The following is a 22,330-nucleotide window of genomic DNA, read 5'->3' as shown; positions in this document are numbered from 1 at the left end:
CCTTGCAGGCCCTCCTCCTGAGTTTATTTTTTCCTTCGACATATCTCGGCAAGGGTGGAAAGCACAGCTCCAGATCCAGTAAGTTTACAGTCTATGGTCACAGGAATACATGACTTACCATATCAACTATCTAAAATTGAAATAACGTATGTAGCATTGGTCCATTTCACAGACTTCAAGGTCACTCGGTAGTGTTAATGAGCGACAACACAACCGTGGTTACATGCATTGACAAGAGGTTCTTGTGTTTCTCGCTGTCTTTGTCAGTTAGCAGTGACAATGCATTGGTGGGTTATGATCAACGAGGTACACCTCAGAGTGCGGTTCATTTCTGGGAAAAGGAATGTGATTGCAGACAATCTTTGTCACCTAAATTGGATAGCTGGCTCAGAGTGGTCTTTGAATCCTCAAGTGATGGGGGAACTCCTGACTTTTTGGGGTTCCCCGATCATCGATATGTTTGCCACACGCCTGAATAAGAAGCTGGAAGAAGTGTACTGCTCATCAGTTCCCATTCCATTAGCAGTGATGGAAGATGCATTTCAACATTCATGGGACAGAATAAACATTTATGCGTTTCCCTTATTTTGTCTGATAAGACAAGTTCTCAACAAGGTAAGGTTAACCCAGGACCTTCCGGTAATGCTAGTCGCTCCAAAATGGCCTCATGTAGAGTAGTACCCAGACCTTCTCAACATGCTTACAGAGGTCTGAAGAGAACTGCCCAATTGCCCCATTCTTCTATCAGTCACACATCAAGAGGTACAATAGGGCAGCGACTTGCCTGTCTCTTCATGGCTGGAGGTTATCCAGCATCTCCTTGGAGAGAAGGGTTTTTAAGACCAACTGCGAAAGAACTTTTGTGATATCTACGTAAGTCCTCCACAGCCATCTACCAGGCAAAGTGGTTACTCTTCTGTGATTGGTGTAGTCAATGGAAAAATTTTCTGTTTGAGGCCTCTATTCAAATTACGTATAGCAAACTTTTTAGTTATCTGTGGGAGAAGAAACTTCTTTCAATCGTGTAATTGTTCAGTGGCTACTTTCCTCTTGGTAAGGGTAGAAGAGACTCTTTAGCTATGGTAAGCAGCTCTTCTAGAAGAAGGGCACTCTGAAATCAAACCATTGTACTCTAGTGCTATAGCCTCTGTACCATGGTCTTCCACTATCTTGGGTTAGAGTTCTCTTGCTTGAGGGTAGACTCGAGCACACTGTTCTATCTAGTTTCTCTTCCTCTTGTTTTGTTAAAGTTTTTATAGTTTATTATAGTTTATATAGGAAATATTTATTTTAATGTTCTTACTATTCTTAAAATATTTTATTTTTCCTTGTTTCCTTTCCTCACTGGGCTATTTTCCCTGTTGGGGCCCCGGAGCCTATAGCATTCTGCTTTTCCAACTAGTGTTGTAGTTTAGCATTTAATAATAATAATAATAATATTACTCGGCTTTAAGCCACATTTTTTGGCTAATGGGAGTAGATCTATCTTCCTCATGGAAGTTGTCAGCTTTGACTCAGAGCTTCAAACAGTGTTGTCTATCTTGGAAAATCTTCTTTCTCTGTTTGTCATCATCATCCCCTCACTGGGGTTAGCCAGTGTGATGCTGAAGCTGGTAGGACACATACAGATAAGCAGATTAGTAACATGTAGTTTTTTCACTGTACATAGAAGTGTTGTCCTCACATTCCTTTCAAGGGTGAATGTGTTTTTAAAGCAAATCCTATAATCATATACTGTACAGTACTAGCCTTTACATGATTGCTCATATACCCTGCTGTCATGATGGTGAATTAAACACTGTGGGCCATGACCCGTCACACCTTATTACTTTGTTCTTCTCTTACCGGATTGTACATCTTTATCCAAGATTGTTGCCAACCAACAAGACTTCCTCTCACCTATAGAAGACTCCCTTTTAAATGATGGTTTGTATTGCGTAAAAACAAAACACAAATTCTAAAAATAATATGACAAATCTGAAAGCAAGTTGTATTTTTCCTAACAAAACAAACCTTTAGCTATTTATTTGGGATTATCTTTTGAAGCTGGAAGACTAGCCATTAAGACTTCTAAGTGAGGTGGTAACTACCCAAACTGCTAGTTAGCAGGGGTAGTGGGAGTTGTCAGCTACCCCTATCACTCACACACCAGTGAAACAAGAGTCACTTTTTGATTGCAAGCAGGACTTATGGGGGACATGTGATGGCAGGACAATTTGTATACTGTAAATAGCTACAGGTTTGTATCGTTAGAAAAAATACAGATTACTTTAAAATTTGTCTTATGTTCCAATACTATACAAACCTTACACTATTTATTAGGGATGACTCGCCCATTAGGAGGGTGGAAGTCTGATCACTGGCTTGGCCATTGACCTGGGGTTTTCATGTACAGGCTTGGCATGTAACTGAGAAAAACCCTGACACCTCGGTTCAAACATCATACAATGCAGATAGTGGCCTGAGCAAACTGTGTGCGTGAAAAAACTAGCAATACGACAGTCTAAGTAAGAATATTCCGAGCTAAATAGGAATGCTGATATGCCTTTCCACATTGTTATTGAAAATGAAAGAATTAAAGTTTGACTTATCAAACAGAAGCCCCAACAATGTTTGAAGTGTTTCAAATTTGGACACCCTTCTAGAATTTGTAAAAATTAAAAAATGTGTAGCATTTGTTCCAGACCCTACCATGGAGACTGTACACTTGAGGCCAGCTGTTTGAACTGCAACTCGATCCACTTACAGGAGCTAAGAGATTTATAAGTTTGAAGAAGCTTCCCTCAACAAATTCAGTATAGAACATGTAAGTGTGGCACATGCCAAAAGACTACTGAATAAACCAAACAGCTATGCAAAGGCATTAAAATCAAGAGAAAATATATCACAGGAGACATCAAAACCATGTAGTGCTACCAATAATTCATAGAAAAGGAATACATCATCTAACGATAGTAAGGTTTTGCATGAAAAGGTAAGCATATTGCCTTCTAAGGCTTTGCCATGGTGTATTAAAACTGAGGGCAATGCCCATTTCTGTACAACCTTCATCCCCATCACCAAAAATAGTACTAACCTCTCCCGGGCCATGTCCTTGTCTGATTTGATGGAGGTTCCACTTGAAACCAAATTACCAGGTGCACCTGTGTTGGGGAAGGTGCAAAACCCTGGTAGCTCGCCACCTATTAATCGAAAAAGAGAGAGACTTCCATCTCTCTCACTCCCCTTCCATAAGAAATATTAGTTATGACATCAAATAAATATGATGTTTTGTCTGTTGATGTTTCTGATCAACCAGAAGACAATTTAAATTAATCAAAAATTCAAGTTGAGATCCACCATCCACCTCAACAATTAGATTAAAAGGACAAAAAGAAAACCCAATTTAACAAGACCCTCTCTAATAAAACCATAGAGAAATAGTGGAAGATCAAAAATTACTAATGGGAAGACTTCATCCAAATGTTCTTCAAAAAAAATTAACCATAGTTTTTTCCTCCATTTTGCAATGGAATTGTCAGGGTTTAAGAGACAAATGTGAATACTTTAAGAAGACAAATTCGTAGATATGTTATTTTCCTTAGTAAAATAAATTTTTGAATATACTTACCCGATGATCATATAGCTGCAACTCTGTTGCCCGACAGAAAAAACCTACGGTCGGGATACGCCAGCGATCGCTATACAGGTGGGGGTGTACATCAACAGCGCCATCTGTCAAGTAGGTACTCAAGTACTCGATGTCAACAAAGAACCAATTTTCTCCTCTGTCCACTGGGTCTCTATTGGGGAGGAAGGGTGGGTCCTTTAATTTATGATCATCGGGTAAGTATATTCAAAAATTTATTTTACTAAGGAAAATAACATTTTTCAATATTAAACTTACCCGATGATCATATAGCTGATTCACACCCAGGGGGGTGGGTAGAGACCAGCATTACATGTTGACATTATTATGAGCTAAGTATTCCGTATTTCATTTTAGCAGTTATTCAAAATAACAAGCATAAAATAAATAAGTACCTGGTAAGGAAGACGACTTGAACAATTACTCTGCCTTTTTAAGTACGTCTTCCTTACTGAGCCTCGCGATCCTCATAGGATGCTGAGCGACTCCTAGGAGCTGAAGTATGAAGGGTTGCAACCCATACTAAAGGTCCTCATCAAAACCTCTAATCTAGGCGCTTCTCAAGAAATGATTTTGACCACCCGCCAAATCAAGTAGGATGCGAAAGGCTTCTTAGCCTTCCGGACAACCCAAAAATATTTCAAGAGAAAGATTAAAAAGGTTCTGGAATTAGGGAATTGTAGTGGTGGAGCCCCCACCACTACTGCACTCGTTGCTACGAATGGTCCCAGAGTGTAGCAGTTCTCGTAAAGAGACTGGACATTCTTAAGATAAAAGACGCGAACACTGATTTGCTTTTCCAATAGGTTGCGTCGAATATACTTTGCAGAGATCTATTTTGTTTAAAGGCCACGGAAGTTGTGACAGCTCTAACTTCGTGTGTCCTTACCTTCAGCCAAGCTTGGTCTTCCTCATTCAGAAGGGAATGAGCTTCTCGTATTAACAGTCTGATAAAATAGGATAAAGAATTCTCTGACATAGGCAAAGATGGATTCTTAACTGAACACCATAAAGCTTCAGACGGGCCTCGTAAAGGTTTTTAAAATAGAACTTAAGAGCTCTTACAAGACATAATACTCTTTCTAGTTCATTTCCAACCATACGATAAGTTTGGAATATCGAACGATATTGGTCAAGGCCGAGAAGGCAGCTCGTGTTTGGCTAGAAAACCAAGTTGTAGAACATGTAGCCGTTTCGGATGAGAATCCGATGTTCTTGCTGAAGGCATGAATCTCACTGACTCTTTTAGCTGTGGTTAAGCATATCAGGAAAAGAGTCTTAAAGGTGAGATCTTTCAGGGAGGCTGATTGAAGTGGTTCGAACCTGTCTGACATAAGGAATCTTAGAACCACGTCTAAATTCCAACCAGGTGTAACCAAACGACGCTCCTTCGTGGTCTCAAAAGACTTAAGGAGGTCCTGTAGATCTTTATTGTTGGAAAGATCTAAGCCTCTGTGACGGAAGACTGATGCCAACATGCTTCTGTAACCCTTGATAGTGGGAGCTGAAAGAGATCGTTCTTTCCTCAGATATAAGAGGAAGTCAGCTATTTGAGTTACAGAGGTACTGGTCGAGGATACGGATACTGACTTGCACCAGTTTCGGAAGATTTCCCACTTCGATTGGTAGACTCTAAGGGTGGATGTTCTCCTTGCTCTAGCAATCGCTCTGGTTGCCTCCTTCGAAAAGCCTCTAGCTCTCGAGAGTCTTTCGATATTCTGAAGGCAGTCAGACAAAGAGCGTGGAGGCCTTGGAGTACCTTCTTTACGCGTGGCAGACGTAGCAGGTCCACCCTTAGGGGAAGTGTTCTGGGAACGTCTACTAGCCATCGAAGTACCTCGGTGAGTTATTCTCTCACGGGCCAGAGGGAAGCAACTAGCGTCAACTTTGTCCCTTCGTGAGAGGCGAACTTCTGCAGTACCTTGTTGACAATCTAGAACGGAGGGAATGCATATAGATCTAGATGTGACCAATCTAGTAGAAAGGCATCTATATGAACTACTGCTGGGTCCGGGATAGGTGAGCAAAGTATTGGGAGCCTCTTGGTCATCGAGGTTGCGAAGAGATCTATGGTTGGCTGGCCCCAGGTGGTCCAAAGTCTCTTGCATACATCCTTGTGGAGGGTCCAATATGTTGGAATTATTTGTCCCTTCCTACTGAGACAATCTGCTATGACATTCAAGTTGCCTTGGATGAACCTCGTTACTAGTGAAAAGTCTAGACCTGTTGAACAGGAGAGGAGGTCTCTTGCGAACTCGTACCATGTCAGAGAGTAGGTCCCTCCTTGCTTGGAGATGTACGTCAAAGCAGGGTGTTGACCGTGTACACCTCCACCACTTTGCCTTGAAGGAGAGACCTGAAGCTTTTCCAGGTCAGACGTACTGCCAGAAGCTTCTTGCAGAAGAAATGCATTGTCCTTTGACTCGAGTTCCATAATCCCGAGCATTCCCTACCGCCTAATGTCGCACCCCAGCCTACGTCCGATGCGTCCGAGAAGAGAACGTGGTTGGTAGTCTGAACAGTCAGGGGAAGACCCTTTCAAAGGTTGATAAAGTCCTTTCACCAAGTCAGACCAGACTTCATCTTTCCGGAAACCGGGATCGAGACCGCTTCTAGCATCTTGTCCTTTTCCAGTGAAAAGTTAGATGATACAGAAGAGGACGGAGGTGTAGTCTTCCAAGTGACACAAATTGAACCACGGATGACAGTGTCCTAACCAGACTCATCCACAGCCTGACAGGGCAGTGTTCCTTCTTCAGCATCTCCTGGATGGATAGCAGGGCTGGGGGTTGATCGTCTTGTTCAGCAATGTCCTCATCAGAGGGTTCCTCATCCGAAACTGATGAGGAAACGGCAACGGAGTGGGCAACGTCTGACTCGCTGAATCCGGTCGCACTGGTGGATGCGTGACGGAGCCGGACACAAGATCATGGTACTGCTGCACAGTCTGTGAACTGTCAACCATGGGGACGCGAGGAAGTACAGCGTCAACCCGAAACTGTCTAGACTGTCTGGGTTGTGCAGTCAACCCCCTACAGGGTTACTGAGGTTGCCGCACTGCGTCACAACAAGTCCCCTCTGCTGGTTGTTGAACGTCTTCCTAGTGACACACTGAACGTCCACAACCACCTCCGAGTCGCTTAACGTCAACGTGCGACTGGCAACCCACACTGGGTCGCACCGGTGGAGGAACCATCTCGACTGGCGGACGTGAGTAGGATACCTCAGCGTCAACAGGGCGTACAACTAACCGGTAGGAAGGTTGTTGGCTAGAAGGTTCTTCTCCGTAAAAAATCCTCTAACAAGGACACAAGCTTGGACTGCATGTCTTGCAACAAAGCCCATTAGGGTCTATGGGAGCAGGTGTGGCAACAGACGGAGTTAGCGACTGAAGCGGAACCATTTACCATCCCTGGAAGCCTTGTTATGCTTTAATTAAAGTCCATAGGAGGCTAAGCAGCTTAAGGCTCCTCTCCAAATGACAGAGTCCTCAAAGGAATATCAGAAGGAGGGAGAACAGCACTTTCTCATCTACAGGAACCATGTCCGAGAAAAGCTAGGTTATCTCAGTGAGGGTCTCACTGGTGCAAAAGCAGCAGACCAGAAGGCAACGTTATGTAACTGCTTGACAGTCTGTGAACTGTCAAAAACTGAACTGTCAACCACAACAGGTGCGTGAGGACATACAGCACTGGTGCATTAGTAGCAGACCAGAAGGCAACGTCAAGTAACTGCTTGACAGTCTGTGAGCTGGCAACAACCAAAGCTGTGTGGGGAAGCCTCAACTCCTGACTGACTAGTCTGCTGCGGGCGAGTGGCGGTAACCACAGTGGGTTGCGGAGGCTGACACACCGTGTCAAAACACGGCAGCTTGTGGTAGCTCACGCACGGCAACGGAGTGCTCCGTGTGTCTGTGGGAGTCAGCATGCGTCTGGCAGGGACGACAGCGCATGGGTGGAGGAGCTCTCACAACAAGAGTGTGGGAGCAGGCAGCCATGCTGGGCGCACAACCGTGGCAGGTTGTAGGCAAACGGGTGCATCGTCAACCTTCTCCGCAGTCGGAGTGTGGGAGCAGGCAACAACCAAAGCGGAGTGGTGGTGCGTGGTGGGGACTGCCGTGGGTTGCGGAAACTAACGCATCGCGTCAAAACATGGCAGCTTGACTCCACCTTCCCACTGCTGATGCGGTAGCTCACGCATGCTAACGGAGGGAGCCGCACGTCGGCTAACGTTAACATGCGCCTGGCAGGGTCGATTGCGCATCGGAGGTGGAGCTCTCCGCAGCCGGAGTGTGGGAGCAGGCAGCCTCAGCGTGAGCTGGGCGTACAACAGTGGCAGGTTGTAGGCTAACGAGAGCAGTGTCAACCTTCTCCGCACGAAACTCCTGCATAACCGCAGCTAACTGAGTCTGCATAGACTGCAGTAAAGACCACTTAGGGTCTACAAAAAACGGCAACAGACGGAGCTACTGTCCGTTGTGACTGAGGGTCTAAAACAGCTGGTGCGGCAACAGACGGAGTTACTGCCTGTTGCGGTACCACCTTGCCTCTCTTGGGAGGTGTGCAGTCGTCGGATGACTGCAGCGAGTCCGAACTGACCCAGTGGCTACACCTAGGCCGTTGGACTAGCGCGGAAGGGACCGACTTGCACTTAAAAGCTGCAAGATTTGGTCCATGGTTTCTTACGAGAAACCTCTTCCGCAGACGAGGAATAAATGGGCTCTCTCGTCTTTGTGTGGGTGGGGCGATCTCACGTCGGCAAACGTGTGTAGATACGCCCGAAACCACGGAGGGAAAAACGTCTGTTCGTCGATCAAGGCCTGTGGAACCCATAAGTCGTTCGACATTACTTCTCCCCTGGGCTTGGGAGCTTGTAAGAGGTCCCGGACTAGGTGAACAACTGGCACGAACAGACGAACCCTCGGACGCAACACTGTAACACTTTGCGCATATCACTTTATCACTTTTGATTTTCTGTTTGCACTTATTTCACTGAAATCGAAACTTTAACTGATTTCTACCTGAAACACGCAATCCTATCCTTCATTAAAAGGTAGTAATTGCAAAAACAGTTTACAATGCAACAGAAAAACATAAATAAAGATAAAGAATTCAGTGGCTGGAAAAGAGACAAAACACTAGATCAAATAAACTACGTTTACAATCTCTCACCGCATAAAGCCTGGGAACAAGAATAAAACCCTAGAAACGTTTTACCTTCTTCCCCTACAGCGACTAGGGAGAAGAGAGAAAAAACGAGAACAACGTTACCCGCTTGAACGAAACGTTTATTCTCCTCTCTCTCCCTCCGTCTCTATCTCTCTCTCTCTTCTCTCTTGATTTAGCACCTGAGAGAAGAGCCCAATTATATATCGTTAAAACATGTTATTTGCTAAAGGAAAAAACTGAAAGGTTTCCCAAATAAAAAGTTCCTTTATTTAGAATTTAAACCATTTAAGCTAAGAAAGAATGAACGAAACGCTAGAATCGGTTTACTCTTACTGCAAAGTGAAACCGTGATACACTCTCTCTCTATCGTAACGATAGAGCGCAAGTTGAACGTTCAGAACGTCAACAACAGCGGAGATTAAAAACTAAACGTTAGTTCATCTTTGAAAACAGTACGAGACTATCAAAGAAAATCTTCCATAAAACATTAAAATTAAAAAAGTATTAAATTCTTTAAAGGTTAAAAACGATATAACGGGCTCAATGTTAATTAACTTCGGTTCCAAGTTAGGACCGCCGACTATTAGGAAAGGTCGCATATAAACAAACATAAAAATTTATTTTTTATAAGTTTATAATAATTGGAAAGTTAACCGAAGAGGCCTAAAAAGGCGGAGAGATATAAAATAAATGGATCTATAACGTGTTAAGCAAAATTACCAAAAACCTAAACACACTTCCGTCTAAGGGAAGGGTCGGCCATTTAAAAGTGAAAGAGAGTCCATACTCTCTTCGTCACCATAATTAAATCTATCCAAAACGAGTTCAAGTTTTGAAATGAAGAAAAAAACCCCTGCATAGCGAAAGCTCAAAACTGGAATAGTGTACTTCACCAAATCGTTGTGAAAACAAATCCAGTTAGGGACGGCGTATTTAGTAGGTCTTGCCGGTGGCACGACAGAGGAAAAATTGGTTCTTTGTTGACATCGAGTACTTGAGTACCTACTTGACAGATGGCGCTGTTGATGTACACCCCCACCTGTATAGCGATCGCTGGCGTATCCCGACCGTAGGTTTTTTCTGTCGGGCAACAGAGTTGCAGCTATATGATCATCGGGTAAGTTTAATATTGAAAATTGTATTTTTCCTAACGATACAAACCTTTAGCTATTTATTTGGGGTATTACTTTTAGTGAAACTGAAAGGAATAGCCATTAAAATTTAGCGAGGGTTAACTACCCATCCCCCTAGTTAGCGGAGGCTGGGGGGGGTAACTTGCAACAACTCCCACTCACACACCTGTGATTCAGCTCACTTTGCTTGGAGGTAGGACTTCAAGGGGGATAGGGTCGGCGGGTAAGTTTGTATAAATAGCTAAAGGTTTGTATCGTTGGGAAAAATACAAATTATCTACGAATTTGTCATTTGTTCCGTAATTGAAATACAAACCAACGCTATTTATTAGGGTTGACTCACCCATTAGGAAGGGTGGAAGTCCCTGCCAATCTGGCTTTTGGCTTTACCCAGGGGCTCCTTATCTGAGTATACTTGTACCCAAAATAAGGAGTCCCTGCACCTCGCTAAAACCTTGTTACGCAGGGTTCGCGGCCTACGTAAGCTGTGTGCTGAGGTAAGCAGTGTGACTGTCAAGGTGAAAGTTATTCCAAGATTTTATAGGAAAAACTGTTGTAACCAAGACTTTCCCAATACCACCTCCCCAGGGTATGGGGACACAACAGTATTAGCTTAATACTAGATACACAAGGGAGCATGGTTTAGCTGCAGTGGTTTGAGGTCAGCTTATGCAGAGAACCCATGATGCTACTTTCCCCAAGAGAGGGGAGGATGAAGAAAAGAATAAGAGCCAGTCAAACCTTTTCATTCATGCAGACTAAATCCGGGTAATAGCGTCCTCAACTTTCTGCTACTTGTCCAATATGGAGCTTGAGGTACACAACCAGCTGTTGTGCAGCCCCCACAAGACTGATAGAGATCGTATCGAGTTCCTGTGTGTCACGTCTTGCAGGAGAAAGGTTGTGAAAGTCCCCTGGAGCATTCACACCCTTGCTTGTAGAACTTGCGCGCATGAGAGCACTGGTGCACAGTTGAGTGCTGGTGCGCAGGAGAGCGCTGATGCGCAGGAGAAAGTCGCTGCACATGAGAGCGCTGCCGTGTAGGAGAGTGCACCTGTGCAGGGGATCGCGAACGAGTTGGAGAGCGCTGTTGCGCTGGCGAGCGAAGGTGTCCTGGCAAATGCTAGCTTCTAGAACACCAAGACTGTACTGGAGAGCGCCGGTAATTGGGAGATTGCTGGGGCATTGGAAGGCACTCACGAGCAAGTGAATGCTGATGCACCGAAGAGCGCTGGAGAGCGATGACACTCTGGGAATCGTTAAAATGCTGGAGGGCACTGACGTGATGCTGGTGAGCACTGATGCCAAACGCTTCGGAGGCGCATTATGAGCAAGCAGATGATGAACAGGAGATAGGAATGGAGAAGGTAGGTCAGCAGGTCGGCATGAAGGAAGACCTGGAACAGGGATGTGCCCTTTGGAAGGGTGAACATCTTCCAATGGGTATCGCAAACGATCCACAGAGCCGAAGTCCGAAGACTAGCAGCAGTATTGTCAGGAGAAGGTCCAAGAATGGGTGAACGTAAAGGGACGGAAGATAACGGAAGAGGAGGCTTCTCTACAGGGGAAGGCAGCGAAGATGATGCTGAAGAGCCGAAGAGGCTCCATTTCACCGATGGTGAAGGGCCACGTCTAAGGCGAAGTGGAGGGTGAGCTCTGTGAGATCGAAGACGTCCTATAGGGGCCGAGGGATCAGCCAGCTGACCTATAGAAGCAGCAGTCCTCCGCAGAGGAGTCTCTATGAGTGAACTTCTCTAAGGAGATACACTCACAGGAGAGACAGATGAAAGACTTAGTTTCCCCCTCGAAGGATTAACAGGAACAGGGGAAACACAGTCGGCAGCACCAGCTGGAGAATCTGAAGGTGCAGAGGCGTCGGCAGCAGCCACAGAAAACGCCTCAGACATTACAACGTCAATGCACAACAGAGGATCCAACTCCCAAGTCAACGACAGCTGCGTACTAGCACCACGAATGATGAAGAGCAGCAAGGAGTCCTTGGAGGGCAGACCCGGAAGCCCCAAGGACGACCGCACCTGTAAAAAGGGAGACAGAGACAAGGCCTCACCAGGGGGGATATGTGGGACCGCTTCGCTAGGGGAAGCAACACCATCTCTCGAGGACCGGGGTTGGCCATAAATTAAAGGGTATACGCTACTACTTGACGGTCTCCCAGAAGAGACTAAACAAGCAGAAGCCTCAGAGGAAGGTCGGGAAGTGGAAGAAGAGGTCTTTGGTTTTTCTCTTTTCGAAGAAACCTTTGAAGGAGAAATATCTCGCTTTGACTTCTTCCGCCGTTGCCCAAACCTTTCCCACTGGGAGGTAGACCACTCCCGACCCTCACTACAACTGTTATCACTGTCACACCATTGACCTCTGCAGGCAGGACAAAGGGAACGGAGATCGGTGACCCCGGCTGACATGAAGGTTCTGCAGGGCCGACCTGAAGTCCAGGGTAAGTATGCATGGTTGCAGAAGTCAACACACACACACTAATCAAATAGAAAGCACAAACAAAAGCAATTAATGCCAGTCCAAAAATAGGCGATGGATGAAGAACGACAACAACCGTACACCATCCAAGCCAAAAGCAAAGTGAGCTAAATCACCACTGCACGAGCGGGAGCGGTGGCAAGTTAACCCCCCCCCCCCCCATAGCAGAATGGGTAGTTAACCCTCCCTAACATTTTAATTGCTCATCCTTTCAGCTTCGCTAAAAGTAACACCCCTAATAAATAGCGTAGGTTTGTTTTCCAGTTACTGAACAAACAAAATTTGGCTTTGCATAAAACACAAAGATAATATGGGTCTTGCCCTTTAAAGAAGCTTATTCACCGAACGTTTATCAAATGAACATATTTCTAAACCAAAGGAAAATATACCTTAATGTTTTTCCTCTATCTACTAAACCAAACAATAATAATTACCTTGCTATTATTGCCTGCATGCCATGACAAAAGTTTAAGAGGTTTTAGGCATCTCCAATCATACTAGATTCCCATGACGCTAAACTGATGGTACAGTGGGACCAATAACATCTTTGAGGGGTAGGCAATATAGTATAGGGAAGGGAGAGAGATTTTTCTACTTTCTCAATAATGAGGTCGGGAAGCTTTAGCTTTGAGATGGCAAACATAAATAAACACAAATTAAGTTTCACTGAAATAATATATATTTCACAATTTGTAGTTTCGGTATATCTGAAAAAAGGATGAGACATAATACATGATTTATAGGAAATGCAATAATAAACTCTTGGGTTAAAGATAAAACATCAACAACAATTAGGTATTATTTTCAATTAACATTAGCCTGCACAATATTAAGCCTGAAGATTAGGAACATGACAATAAAACTAAGAATAATAACTTGTTCTTTCATGAAAAATGAATGCCCACTGTTAGTTAGTTGTATATTTTCTAATGAGTATTAAGTCAGTTCTCTTCAAAAGAACAAAAATTATACTATTCAGTCTGTAACAGCTGCCTTTACTAGTCTTAGACTGATTCACAAACACAGCCATTTAGCAGGTGCAAGTCAAGAGCAAGCTGAAGCTTGTAATGAGCTAAATCTCCTGGCTACTTTATTTATGTGTGAAAACAGCCATTTAGCAGATTTTAAAGTGCTAAACTTGCTGCCTTCTTCAATTCTGTGTGAAGTCTCATTGGAATTAAAGGTAGTAGGTTGGCCAGGGCACCAGACACCCGTTGAGATACTACCGCTAGAGTTATGGACTCTTTTGACTGGCCAGGCAGTACTACATTGGATACTTCTCTCTGGTTACGGTTAATTTTCCTTTTGTCTACACACACACTGAATAGTCTGACCTATTCTTTATATATTCTCTTCTGTCCTACAACACCTGACAACACAGATTACCAAAAAATTCTTCTTCACTCAAAGGGTTACTGCACTGTAATTTTCAGTAGCCACATTCCTCTTGGTAAGGGTAGAAGAGACCCTTTAGCTATGGTAAGCAGCCCTTCTAGGAGGACACTCCAAAATCAAACCCTTTTGGGTGCACTAGTGCCATAGCCTCTCTACCATGGTCTTCCACTGTCTTGGGTTAAAGTTCTTTTGTTTAAGGGTACACTCGAGCACACTCTTCTGTCTTATTTCTCTTCCTCTGGTTTTGTTAAAGTTTTTAGTTTATATAGGAGATATTCATTTTAATATTGTTACTCTTCCTAAAATATTTCATTTTCCTTTCTTCCTTTCCTCACTGGGCTATTTTCCCTGTTGGAGCACCTTGGCTTATAGCATCCTGCCTTTCAAACTAAGGATTTAGCTTAGTAAGTAATAATAATAATAATAATAATAATAACAATAATGAACCTCAGGCTACTACTGCTTGCAAAAGCCAAATCGCTGCCTCTGTGGACGAAACCTTATATCATAGTACAATAAGCTTATTCCAAAGGACTGTAATGGTTTATCTACCTATATTTTCAATATGTTTCCTTAAAGCCTTCATTCACATTCTGTTTGTTATATACTTCTATATTTGGCAAATATCCCTTGAGTAAATTGCTTATTTGTGTAAAATAATGCCTAAACATAGAAATCTAGCAGTTTGTGATTTAGCTATCAATATGATCTGCTAGCATTGTACATCAATATAAATCACAAATACCCACAAAATGCCAATATTTCAAAATTAACATAAATACCATACATTTGTCTTCAATATAAATATAAACTGGTGTAAAAAAGCGAGAAGAAAATATTAATGCCCTTTGACAATCACAGCTGAAATGTATAATGCTGAAAAGCTTATGGTACAAACATTTCAGAGATCTTAACTGTCCACCAAGTATCAGACAATAATACTCTTCTCAGTTATCCACAATATTTCCTTATTAATTTTACAAATGTTAATTACTGCAATAAAATTACAATCTTGGGTAACAACAAAAATAACTAAAACTGGCAGAGATCCTCAAAAGTCATATCATATTCTTCTTTTTCTATTTTAGAAATTTTGTGTTGTGAATTAAAACATCTATCAGACCCTTTTTTCTCCAGCCCAAATACAAAATCACTAGTCACACATGAACCTTCACTTGTCAGCCATGACTCTAGCGATACTTCGTCATGATTATCTCTAGGTGGTGTCTGTTCTTTATTCACTTTGGTATTACAAGGATTCTTTTTCAGGATATTAATAAAGCGTCTTCTAGAGGAAACTAGACTTGGTTTTGCCAATTTGAACTTGCAAACTTTTACACAAATTTCTTCAGTGCTTAAAGACGAGTTTGACGGGACATTAACAACTGATTTCTGATTCACTGCAGGTACACACACGCAATTATCTACACCAATACCATTTTCAGGAGTTGAAAATTCACTAACATTTTTGCTTAATACATTTTCCTCTGATAAGGCTCCTTTAGTAAGTTTCAATTTAACATTCACAATGGACCTATGGTGGGTAGAATTCAATTTCTTTGCAACTATTTTTGATGATGAATCATCTTCGATGTCTTCTTCTGAAGTGGATATTTGTACTATTTCTGAAGGATTAAGAGGAACATTTTTATTTTCCCCCTTGGGATAGGGTGGAGTTTCATCGTTTTTGTGCAGAACATGTATACTTTCTACCTGAGTATGGGGTGGAGTTTTATTTCCATGGCATAAGGTACTTTCACTTTCCACTGGAATGCAAGGTGTGGATATGTTTATTTCCTTTGAAACCTTTTTGCTTTCCAATGGGGTATTTAGTAACACCTTTTCTTTGGAAAAATCTGTTTCAATTTCTGACTGGGTACTTTTTTTGCATGGAACTTGTTTGTTTTCATCTTGGGTACAATGTGGTGTTTTACTTTTGGCACAGAGAATTTTTTCTTTTTCTAATTCTACATCAGATGCTGCGTTCTCTTTTTGACAAGGTACACTTTTATTTTCCAAAAAAGTATAAGTTAGGGTTTTAGCTTTGTTAGTGGCACGGAGTGAGGGACTCATGTCAAAATTAGAAAGAGAAGTTATCTCATTCTCACTAAACTTCATACTACCATGGTGTGTTTGAGATGAGTTTTTCTCTGAAACTAAGTGTTCACTCTTTATCTTATGGCTTACAGTATGATTCAATAATTCCTTGCCTGTGCAAAATGATACACTACAATCTTTACAGTCGAAGAGCTTACAAATGTGGGTTTCTTGTTCTATCAAAGTTCTAAAACCCAATCCACAATCTTTGCATGCAAAGTATATATCATGCTCACGTTTTAAGTGTTCCACAATTTTACCTGGATAAAGAAAATCCTCTTTACAGTATTGGCAAATATAGGGTGCCTTTCCACTATGATTTACCATGTGAATCTTCAATTTCCAGCCTTTATTGAAATCCCTTGAGCAATAAATACATTTATACTCACCTCCAACATTGTGGAATTGAAAATGCATTTTCAAACGTCCTTCACTAGAAAATTTTCGACCACATACACTGCACATCACCTTTTTTGGTTGATGCACCATCCTCTTGTGCAATCGAAGATCACACCTCCTGTAGAAAACTTCATCACATTCTGAGCATATGCAGGGGATTATGTTGCCCGGCCTTCCTCTTTTCCGTCTTGTCTTCTTTTTTTCGTGATTCAAAAGATGCTCGTCAAGAGCTTCTTTAGTGACAAATACTTTGTCACACAAAGAACAATTCTGTGTCATATTTTTAGGCTTCAGAATATTTCAACGCTGTTCACATTCGCATTTAGTCCCATTCAATAAGACAGCAGTATTACATTGTATCATACATTGTGTCTTTTGTTACAGTATTCCATTTCAGTAATCTGAAAAAGAGAACAAGTTACTTCTAGGAAAAATAAGCAATGCTAAATTTTCCCATTACTGTTGTACTAAACTGTTCACCAACACCTTAGGTAACATGGCTATCAAGGTGAAACTACTTTTAAAGATACCTTAAAAGCTATGATAATTACACAATATATAAGGGACATTGGATTGACCAAGAAATATAAATCATAAAAGTAATTTGTATTATTCCTTGGTATATAAATACATTATAACAAATTTTTATTTTTTCTAACTACAAACCTCAGTCCTTTACAAAGGAGAACGATATCAGCTAAGCTGGGCATACATCAATTGAAACTTATGACAAGGTTTCAACGACCCCAGTTAACTTTCGGTAACAGGGCGGTGACCAGTTCCTGCTGGCTTACTGACAACTTGCTTAGATAGAAGCTGGTACTCTATAGGGGGATGATGTTGGCACGAAAGAGTGAGCAAAAGAAAAATTACTTTTAAAAATTCTGTATGTCATTTGTTCCTACACAAATACAAGCCATCATCCTATACATAGGAGACTCATCCTTAAGCAAGAAGAAGTCCCTGTTCCAACTGCCTGGAATACTTATCCAGGGAACTCTAAACCCAAGCATGTATGATGCTGAAGGAGTTAAGGTTCATCCACCACATATAACAGTACCAGCGGCACCATGGCCCTGACTTAAGGGTTGTTTTCGAGCCAACAATCTCTGTGTTGTACTGCTAGTAAAATCAAATGAAGGGTCCAAAATCTTCTGAAGACCTTTTAGGATAGAGGGTTTACTTGGATACATCACACTCCCCTTCATAAGGAGTGTGGGGAGAAGACTCTTCCGTACCCGAGTACAGAAAAGCCACACGCTGAGTGGGGCTTACCTGATAATGAGATTGAGTCCAACTGGTGAGGTTCTTGATGCTGTGCCCCAAGAGAGGGGACAATTGAAAGGAAAAGTAAGGCCAGTCATTCTTTACCTTCTTGTCAGAATATCTTTTGAGGCATCGAGGGGAGAGATACCCCTTCCACGATACCACCCACAGAAAACTGCCCACTTTGCCTGGTAGACTGACTGAAGACCTTCTGAGGTGTCCAGCCATTCTTTTCGCAACTTGCTTCGAAAAGCTTCTCTATGTGAGGAGGTGCTGGACGGACTTCAGGCATGAAACCAAAGCGAAACTACGGCTCTGTGGTAGATGTTGTCATGAGGTTGTTTGAGCAGGTCGTGCTGTACAGGGAGTTCCCTCAGGATCTCAATGAGGAGTTGCAGGGGGTCTGGAAACCACTCTGCACGATGCCATAGCGGAGCTATCAGTCAATCATAGGTTGTCGTTTATTCGGACAGAACGTGGGAAACGCGTACCCATCCAGGTTCACCCACCGTTGTTAGAAAGCATGGGGAGTTTGGGGATCCGGGACTGGGGAGCAGTACAACGAGAGCCTGAATTCAGGACCATTGCGAACAGATCCACAGTCGGAGAACCCAAGGTCAGGACTTTGTTGGCTACCAGAGGATTCTAAGACCACTCGGAGCCCACTATCCGAGTCACTCTGCTCAGACTGTCTGCCAGCACAGTCCGTTTTCCTGGAATGAAGTGAGCCGATAAGGTCACCGAGTTGTCTTCTGCCCATCTGGGTATCTCTATTGCTAGATGGAACAGCTGCTGCGAAAAGGTACCGCCTTGCCTTTTTAGGTAAACAACTACTGTGGTATTGTCGCTCATCAATACCACGGAGTGCCACGCCAGGACCTGGTGGAACTGTTGGAGGGCAAGAAAGGCTGCCTTCATCTCCAAGAGATTCATGTGCTGAAACCTCTATGATTCGGACCATTGGCCAAAGATAATGTGGTGCAGCAGGTGGGCCCCCACCCTTCTTTTGATGCATCTGTAAAATGAGATTTTAATTATAAAATAGATTTTTGAATATACTTACCCGGTGAATATATAATAGCTGCAACTCTGCGGCTCGACAGAAAACACACTCAAAAAAACTCGCGAGCGATCGCTATGAAGGTTGCGGGTGTGCCCATCAGCACCAACTGTCGGCCAGATAGGCCTACCACTCTTGTATGTAAACAAAACCTTCAATTCTTCTCGTCCCGCTGTGTCTCTATTGGGGAGGAAGGGAGGGTCATTTAATTTTTATATTCACCGGGTAAGTATATTCAAAAATTTATTTTATAATTAAAATATCATTTTTAAATATTTAACTTAGCCGGTGAATATATAATAGCTGATTCACACCCAAGGCGGTGGGTAGAGACCAGAGTTAATTATGTTTACAGCGTATAAGCTAAGAGTTTTTTCATTTTGACAGTTATCAATATAACAAAACCAAAATATATAGGTACCTGGTAAGGAAGTTGACTTAGACGATTACTCTGCCTTGTAAGTCTGTCTTCCTCACGGAGCCCAGCGATCCTCTTAGGATGCTGACAGACTCCCAGGAGCTGAAGTATCAAGGGCTGCAACCCATACAACAGGACCTCATCAAACCCCAAATCTGGGCGCTCTCAAGAAATGACTTTGACCACCCGCCAAATCAACCAGGATGCGAAAGGCTTCTTAGCCTTCCGAACAACCCATAAAACAATATTAAAAACATTTCAAGAGACAGATTAAAAGGATATTGGAATTAGGGAAGTGTAGTGGTAGAACCCTCACCCACTACTGCACTCGCTGCAACGAATGGACCCAGTGTGTAGCAGTCCTCGTAAAGAGTCTGGACATCTTTTAAGTAAAATGACGCGAACACTGACTTGTTTCTCCAAAAAGTCGCGTCCATAATACTTTGCAGAGATTTATTTTGCTTGAAGGCCACGGAGGTTGCTATATCTCTAACTTCGTGCGTCTTAACCTTAAGCAAACATCGATCTTTCTCATTCAAGTGAGAATGAGCTTCTCGTATTAAAAAAATCTGATAAAATATGACAAAGAATTCTTTGACATAGGCAATGAAGGTTTCTTAACTGAGCACCATAATGCCTCAGATTTCCCTCGTAATGACTTAGTACGAGCTAAATCGAACTTAAGAGCTCTAACAGGACATAATACTCTTTCCAGTTCGTTGCCTACGATCTCTGATAAGCAAGGAATATCAAAAGATTTAGGCCAAGGACGAGAAGGCAGTTCATTTTTGGCCAGGAAACCAAGTTGAAGTGAACAAGTGGCTTTTTTCTGTAGAAAAGCCGATGTTCTTACTGAAGGTATGAAGTTCACTGACCCTTTTAGCCGAAGCCAAGCACACTAGGAAAAGTGTCTTGAGGGTGAGATCCTTCAGGGAGGCTGAATGTAATGGCTCAAACCTGTCTGACATGAGGAACCTTAGGACCACGTCTAAGTTCCATCCAGGAGTTGCCAAACGACGTTCCTTAGAGGTCTCGAAAGACTTAAGGAGATCTTGGAGATCTTTATTGTTGGAAAGATCTAAGCCTCTATGTCGAAAGACCGAAGCCAACATGCTCCTGTAGCCCTTAATCGTGGGAGCTGAAAGGGAGCGAACCTTTCTCAGATGTAAAAGAAAATCTGCGATTTGGGCTACAGAGGTACTGGACGAGGACACAGATGCTGACTTGCACCAGTCTCGAAAGACTTCCCATTTCGACTGGTATACTCTAATGGTAGAAGCTCTCCTAGCTCTTGCAATCGCACTGACTACCTCCTTCGAAAAGCCTCTAGCTTTCGATAGTCTGAAGGAAGTCAGACGAAGAGAGGGGAGGCTTTGATGGACATTCTTTACGTGGGGCTGACGTAACAGATCTACCCTTAGAGGAAGACTTCTTGGAAAGTCTACCAGCCATTGAAGTACCTCGGTGAACCACTCTCTCGCGGGCCAGAGGGTAGCAACCAACGTCAACCTTGTCCCTCCGTGAGAGGCGAACTTCTGCAGTACCTTGTTGACTATCTTGAATGGTGGGAATGCATATAAGTCCATAAAAGACCAATCCAGTAGAAACGCGTCTATGTAGATTGCTTCTGTATCTAGGACTGGAGAGCAAAAGATTGGTAACCTTTTGGTCAACGAGGAGGCAAAGAGGTCTATGGTGGGTTGACCACAAGTAGCCCAAAGACTCTTGCCCACGTCCTTGTGGAGGGTCCATTCCGTGGGTATCACCTGACCCCTCCGACTGAGACAGTCTGCCAAGACGTTCAAATCCCCCTGGATGAATCTCGTCAACAGGGAGATGCCTCGAATTCTTGACCACAAGAGAAGGTCCCTTGCGATCTCGAGCAGCGTGAAGGAGTGTGTGTCTCCTTGCTTGGAGATGTACGCCAAAGTTGTGGTGTTGTCTGAGTTGACCTCTACCACTTAGTTTTGAAGACGCTTTCTAATATCATCAAGGCCAAGTGGACTGCTAATAGCTCCTTGCCGTTGATGTGCATGCTCTTCTGACTTGAGGTCCACAGACCCGAGCATTCCCGACCGTCCAGGGTCGCACCCCAACCCAAACCCGACGCGTCTGAGGACAACACGTGGTTTGGGTTCTTGACTGCTAGGGATAGTCCCTATCTCAGACTGATATTGCTGTCCCACCATTTCAGGCATGCCTTTATTGGTTCGGAGACTGGGAATGATACCGTCTCTAATGTCTTGTCCTAGTTCCAGTGAGAGGCTAGATGGAACCGGAGAGGCAGAAGGGGTAGTCTCCCTAGTGAGACAAACTGCTCCAGGGATGAGAGAGTCCCTACGAGACTGTTCCAACTCCTGACTGAATAAACGTTTTCTTTTCAGCATTAGTTAGACTTCGAGCAGGGCTTGACTGCGAATCTCCATCCCCAAATATAGAATAATCTGAGATGGGATCAGTTGGGACTTTTAGGTTGACCACAAGTCCCAACTCCCTGGCCAGATTCAACGTCCAATGTAGATCCTGCAGACAGCGAAGGCTGGACGATGCTCTGAGAAGCCAGTCGTCCAAGTACAGGGAGGCTCGGATCCCCGATAGATGGAGGGATTTTGCCACATTCCTCATGAGCCTCGTAAACACGAGAGGCGCAGGACTGAGGCCAAAGCACAGGGCTCGAAACTGGTACCCCACATTCCTGTAAACAAACCTCAGAAACGGTTGGGAATCCGGGTGTATAGGAATGTGGAAGTATGCCTCCTGAAGGTCGAGAGAGACCATCCAGTCGCCTTCCATAAATGCTGTCAAGACAGCCTGGTAGACTTCATCGTGAAGTTTGTCTTGACAATGAACACATTGAGCGCACTTGCCTCTTACGTACTCCTGCAGTGAACATGGCTGCCAAATCATGGAGCCATCCCTGAGGGACTTGTTCCTGCAGAGAACGTGGCTGTCAGATCATTGGAGCCATCCCTGAAAGCCTTGTTTATGCATGACATAAATGTACAGCAAAACTTCAAAGGCTCGAAAACAGCTATGAAGTTGACCTGTAAAATCTTGGAGCGTCTCATGGCCAGGCGCCAGGGAGAGTCTATGAGGTTTGAGAAGTCTATCTGGGCAGAGGCAGGAACTCCCAAGCCGAGAACTTCTCTCGTGTCATATCAGACTCTCGCTCTATAAGCCAGTTTAAAAGAAGGGAAAGCAAAAGCTGTCTCCCCCAAACTCCTCCTGGTGATAAACCAGTCGCCTAGCAAACATAAAGCTCTCTTAGAAGAG

At 43.4% G+C, this 22,330-nt stretch overlaps 1 protein-coding gene across 2 annotated transcripts in view; it reads right to left on the bottom strand.

The window, feature by feature from the left end:
* Positions 1 to 13,205: 13,205 nt before the first annotated feature.
* Positions 13,206 to 22,330, bottom strand: part of LOC137634478 (uncharacterized) — a 59,832-nt gene continuing 50,707 nt past the window's right edge. For both annotated transcript variants that reach the window (XM_068366899.1, XM_068366898.1), the window contains exon 2: positions 13,206 to 16,714. In XM_068366899.1, coding sequence (XP_068223000.1) covers positions 14,850 to 16,592 — 1,743 coding nt within the window. In that variant the 5' untranslated portion in view covers positions 16,593 to 16,714 and the 3' untranslated portion in view covers positions 13,206 to 14,849. The remainder of the gene's footprint in view (positions 16,715 to 22,330) is intronic.

The sequence above is a fragment of the Palaemon carinicauda genome, chromosome 44 (genome assembly GCF_036898095.1).
Source record: "Palaemon carinicauda isolate YSFRI2023 chromosome 44, ASM3689809v2, whole genome shotgun sequence".
NCBI classification, from domain to species: domain Eukaryota; kingdom Metazoa; phylum Arthropoda; class Malacostraca; order Decapoda; family Palaemonidae; genus Palaemon; species Palaemon carinicauda.
The sequence above is the reverse complement of the archived record's forward strand: the minus strand, read 5'-3'. Positions and strand labels throughout refer to the sequence as shown.